The sequence below is a fragment of the Pan paniscus genome, chromosome 12, assembly GCF_029289425.2.
Source record: "Pan paniscus chromosome 12, NHGRI_mPanPan1-v2.0_pri, whole genome shotgun sequence".
Lineage (NCBI taxonomy): Eukaryota > Metazoa > Chordata > Mammalia > Primates > Hominidae > Pan > Pan paniscus.
In genome coordinates, this window is record NC_073261.2 from 21,439,545 (window position 1) to 21,445,294 (window position 5,750).

General features: G+C 43.4%; 1 protein-coding gene across 1 annotated transcript; it reads left to right on the top strand.

Annotated features, from left to right (window-relative positions):
* Positions 1-2,012: 2,012 nt before the first annotated feature.
* LOC100970388 (small ribosomal subunit protein eS21-like) lies at positions 2,013-5,526 on the top strand. Its single transcript, XM_055108375.1, has one exon. The coding sequence runs from the start codon at positions 3,863-3,865 to the stop codon at positions 4,151-4,153; it is 291 nt and encodes a 96-aa protein (XP_054964350.1). The 5' UTR covers positions 2,013-3,862; the 3' UTR covers positions 4,154-5,526.
* The last annotated feature ends 224 nt before the right edge of the window (positions 5,527-5,750 follow it).

The following is a 5,750-nucleotide window of genomic DNA, read 5'->3' on the forward strand; positions in this document are numbered from 1 at the left end:
AAAACTTTTTTCACAACTTATTCTCGTTAGTGGCTAAAACACCACCCATGAGGTAGATGATATAATCTCTGTTATGCAGATGAGAAAATTGCAGCTCTCAGAGGATGGAAGAATGAATGACATACAGTGACTTGAGTAATTATCTTCAACAGTAGCAAGCATCCCAGGTGCTGGGAGGGATTCGGAGCACTTAGTGCTGATCGTTCAAAGGATTTGGCACTAGCATCAGTGGCTGCCTCTATACACATGAAATGATGAATGGCAAAACCAGGTTGCACTGATGTGTACTGAATGAACTGCAAAGGAATAGAGAGCTCCAGGAGCTCAGAGAAGGGGAAGACTAGGAACCAGGGCAGTTGAGGAAGGTGACCCCAAGGAGGCTCGGCTCCAGTGGCCCTTGAAGTATATACAAGACATAAACCAACTGCAAGACTAAAGAGAATGGGGAATGCGGAATTGACAGAGACTGGTTCAGAAGAAGAATTAGCCTCAGCTGTCTAGCTTGTGTATATATACATTCCTCCTCCTCCTCAACCTACTCAACATGAAGACAATGAGGAGGAAGACCTTTATCATGATCCACTTCCATTTAATGACTAGTAAATATATTTTCTCTTCCTTATGATTTTCTTAATATCATTTGCTCTTCTCTAGTTTACTTTATTGTAAGAACACAGTATATAATACTCACAATATACAAAATATGTGTTAATTGGGCCAGGCACGGTGGCTCACGCCTGTAATTCCAGCACTCTGGAAGGCCGAGGCAGGTGGATCACTTGAGGTCAGGAGATCGAGACCAGCCTGGCCAACATGGTGAAACCCCGTCTCTACTAAAAATAAAAAAAATTACCCAGGCGTGGTGGCAGACATCTGTAGTCCCAGCTACTTGGGAGGCTGAGGCAGGAGAATCTCTTGAACCTGTGAGGCAGAGGTTGCAGTGAGCCGAGACTGCACCATTGCACTGCAGCCTGGGCAACAGAGCGAGACACAATCTCAAAACAACAACAACAACAACAACAAAAATATGTGTTAGTCAATTGTTTATGTTATCAAGGCTTCCGGTCAACAGTAGGTTAGCAGTAGTTAAGTTTTTGGGGATTCAAAAGTTATATGTGAATTTTCAACCGTGCAGGGGGTGGGTCAGAGTGGCAGTTGCCACTCTTAACCCCCAAGTTGTTAAAAGGTCAATTACATATTAAAAAATATAGAGAACATATTTGTATCATATATATAGAATATTTATATATAAAAGAAGTTTTCCTTTATATACATATATACTTACACACACACACACAATTATGGAGAGAGTAAGAAGACAGAGTACATAAAAGTCATCATTTAACCGAATCCGTCGTAGTGAATTAGTTTTTCTATATAAATGGGTTTTTCAGCCAACTGCAGCTTCAAATATCAAAATACTTTTAGTTAAACCCGTTTTGAATGGAAGTATTTCCAAAATGAGATAATCCCTATAAAGCAGGTAGCATAGACCCTGGATACACATCACATAGCACTTTAGGTGATATGACACTTGAGCTCACTGCAACAGCAACAGGAAGTGGCTACAAAATTTTATGTGGATTATCAGCTGTGGAGATAGTGCCCCTAGTCCCTGCATTAAGGATCAACTGTACTAAAGGGAACAACTAGAATAAAAACTGTGAAAATGGATTAGAATTGAAAATATTGGTGAGAACCCATGGTTTTCAACATATTTTAATATGGAAATATAGATGAATGTATGCATGCAGGTATGCGTGTTTATGTATACCCATGTATTGCCCTGCTCTGTTCACTGAGGAAGCCTGTGAGCAATGAAAACACCTGCAGCCATACACTCACCTATCACAGCGAGCACCCAAGACCTTGGTTTTTAGATATTATTCTCTCCTCAAAAGAAATCAGGTTTTCTAAGAAAAATGGCTGACTCCAGGCCTGAAGCACAGAAAATATAAGCTTGGAGCATCTTGTACCAGAAAGTAAAAAGTGCTCAAGGAATAATGGGGATAGGCCACAAAGCATGATAGAACACCCAAATTAAAGGGAACAGCCTCTGTGTTTGAGGCTAACAAGAATCCACACATCAGCAAAGAGAACAGACGTGTCTAGGAATCATTTCCCGAAATAACCCCTCCTCCAGTTGGCTTTGAGCAAAAGGCTCTAATGAGACCAATGCCTCCCAAATGTCGCTGAACAGTAGCCAACTGTAGCACAGTCATGGCATCAGACGCATGGAATCAGGGCTGGAGGCACAGGGTGAAATCTCTGCAGAGACAGCCCTTCATCCTCTTCTGCCGGGATACTTCCAAAGCCAGAGGATCACTCCTTTGTAAAGCACACTGCTCCGCCCTGTTGCTGGGCAGTCCTAATTACATTTATTCCTCTTCTAATGCCCTCTTGGTTTTCACCCATCCTTGCCATTGAACAAGGTCTTTTTACTTTGTAGCAAAATGTCATCGCTCGATTTCTGTAGAAATGATGCATACATTATAGAAATTCAAATAATAGGCCGGGCGTGGTGGCTCACGCCTGTAATCCCAGCACTTTGGGAGGCCGAGGCGGGCAGATCACAAGGTCAGAAGTTCAAGACCAACCTGGCCAATATGGCGAAACCCCATCTCTACTGAAAAAAAAAATACAAAAATTAGCCAGGCATGGTGGCGGGCGCCTGCAGTCCCAGCTACTCGGGAGGCTGAGGCAAGAGAATCGCTTGAACCCGAGAGGCAGAGGTTGCAATGAGCCGAGATTGCGCCATTGCACTCCAGCCTGGGAGACAGAGTGAGACTCCATCTCAAAAAAGAAAGAAAGAAAAAAGATATTCAAACAGTAATATGAATTTTAACTCACCTTAAATGTTACCATCCAGAAAAAACCTTTATGAATATTTAGCAAAGATCCTTATAAAAATCTCTCGGCCGGGTGCAGTGGCTCACGCCTGTAGTCCCAGCACTTTGGGAGGCCGAGGCAGGTAGATCACGAGGTCAGGAGTTTGAGACCAGCCTGATCAACATAATGAAACCCTGTCTCTACTAAAAATACAAAAAAATTAGCTGGCCGTGGACGGGAGGTGGAGGTTGCAGTGAGCTGAGATCGTGCCACTGCACTCCAGCCTGGGCGACAGTGTGAGACTCAGTCTCAAATTAATTAATTAATTAATTAATTAATTAAATTAAAAAATAAAAATACAAAAATTAGCCAGGTGTGGAGGCACGTGCCTGTAGTCCCAGCTACTAAGGAGGGTGAGGCAGAAGAATAGCTTGAACTCAGGAGGCAGAGATTGCAGTGAGCTGAGACCACGCCATTGCACTCCAGCCTGGGTGACAGAGTGAGACTCCGTCTCAAAAATAAATAAATAAATAAAAATCTCTCAATGCAGACCAGGCACACTGGCTCACACCTGTAATCCTAGCACTTTGGAAAGCTGAGGCAGGCAGATCACCTGAGGTCAGGAGTTCAAGACCAGCCTGGTCAACATGGTGAAACCCCGCCTCTACTAAAACCACAAAAATTAGCTGGATGTGGTGGCAGATGCCTGTAATCCCAGCTACTTGGGAAGCTGAGACATGAGAATTGCTTGAACCCGGGAGGCAGAGGTTGCAGTGAGCCGAGATCATGCTATTGCACTCCAGCCTGGGCAACAAGAGCAAAACTCCATCTCAAAAAAAAAAAAAAAAAAAAACAACTCTCAATGCTTACCCACACATAGAAAGAATAATTATACCAAAATGAGATATCACAATTCTACTTTAAAATTTTAATTTTAACCTTATTATCAAAAAACTTTTATGGAAGTACAGCATACGTATATACTACCAGCTTGGGAACAAATTAAAATTGCAAATGCAATAATTATCACAAAATGGCTTTCTCTGCTCACGCACAGTGTGGCAGCAGCAGGTGCGGCTTTGAGATGCAGAATGACACTGGTGAGTTCATAGGCCTGTACATGCCATGGAAATGGTCCAATAGCAACTGCATCATCGATGCCAAGGACCACAAATCCATCCAGATGAACGGGTCCAAAGTTGACAAGGTAGCAGGCAGGTTTAACCACCAGTTTAAAACCTATGCTATCTGCAGGGCCATTCGCAGGATGGGTAAGTCACATGACTGCATTCTCCAATTGACCAAGACCGACGGATTGTATTAAAGAACTTTTGACTGAAGAGAATCATGGATGTGGAATATTTGTCATAAATAAATAATAAATACCTAAAAAAGGCCGGGTGCAGTGGCTCATGCCTGTAATCCCAGCACTTTGGAGGCCAAGGCAGGTGGGTCACCTGAGGTCAGGAGTTTGAGACCAGCCTGGCCAAAACATGGCAAAACCCCGTCTCTACTAAAAATACAAAAATTAGCCTGGCATGGTGGCAGATGCCTGTAACCCCAGCTACTCAGGAGGCTGAGGCAAGGGAATCACTTGAACCCAGGAGGTGGAGGTTGCAGTGAGCCAAGATGTCTCCCTTGCATTCCAGCCTGGGCAATAGAGACTCCGTCTCAAAAAAAAAACGAACAAACAAAAACAAAAAAACAAAAAAAAGGCCAGGCACAGTGGCTCACACCTGTAATCCCAGCACTTTGGGAGGTGGAGGCAGGCGAATCACGAGGTCAGGAGATCGAGACCATCTTGGCTAACACGGTGAAACCCTGTGTCTACTAAAAATACAAAAAAATTAGCCGGGCGTGGTGGCGGGCACCTGTAGTCCCAGCTACTTGGGAGGCTGAGGCAGCAGAATGGTGTGAACCCGGGGGACGGAGCTGGCAGTGAGCCGAGATCGCACCACTGCACTCCAGCCTGGGCGACAGAGCGAGACTCTGTCTCAAAAAAAAAAAAAACTAACTAAAAAAAAATTATTGCAAAATAAATACATCTGTGCAACCTTCACTTGGGTCAATAGAACATTACCTGCATCCCAAAAGCTTCCCTTCTGTCCTCGACAAAGCAAAAGTTCTCCTAATCATGATTCCCTCCTTCTTCCCCTAAGTATCGCTGTCCAGACTTTTTTTTTTTTTTTTTTGAGATAGAATCTTTCTCTGCTGCCCAGGCTGGAGTGCAGTGGCACCATCTCAGCTCACTGCAACCTCCGCCTCCCAGGTTCAAGCAATTCTCCTGCCTCATCCTCCCAAGTAGCTGGGATTAGAGGTGCCCACCATCACACCCAGCTAACTTTTTTTTTTTTTTTTTTTGTATTTTTAGTAGAGACGGGGTTTCACCGTATTGTCCAGGCTGGTCTTAAACTCATGACCTTGTGATCTGCCTGCCTTAGCCTCCCAAAAGGCTGGGATTACCGGCATGAGCCACTGCGCCCAGCCCCAGACTTCTGAAAGCATGGATTCCTTTCATCTTTTCATTTTCACTTTTTATAAAAGGAATTAAGTATTATTCTGTCTGGCTTCTTTGGCTCAAAATTGTCTTTGTGAGAATTATTGATAACATTTCACATACCCGTTCATTTTGGTTGCTATGACTATTCCATTTTCGCCACAGTTTATGCATTCAACTGCCAGTGAGTATTTGGATTATTTCAGTTTGGGGCTTTTCTAAATAATGCTGCTATGCATATTCCTGTCCATGTTTTGGTATACATATGTATATATTTGTTAGATATTACTCTAATAGAATTGTTACCCAGGAGTAGAATTTTTGGGTCATGAAGAATGTATACACTCAACTTTAATCAGAAAAGGCCCAACAGCCTGGTGTGATGCCATATGCCTGTAGTCCCAGTCACTTGGGAGGCTGAGGC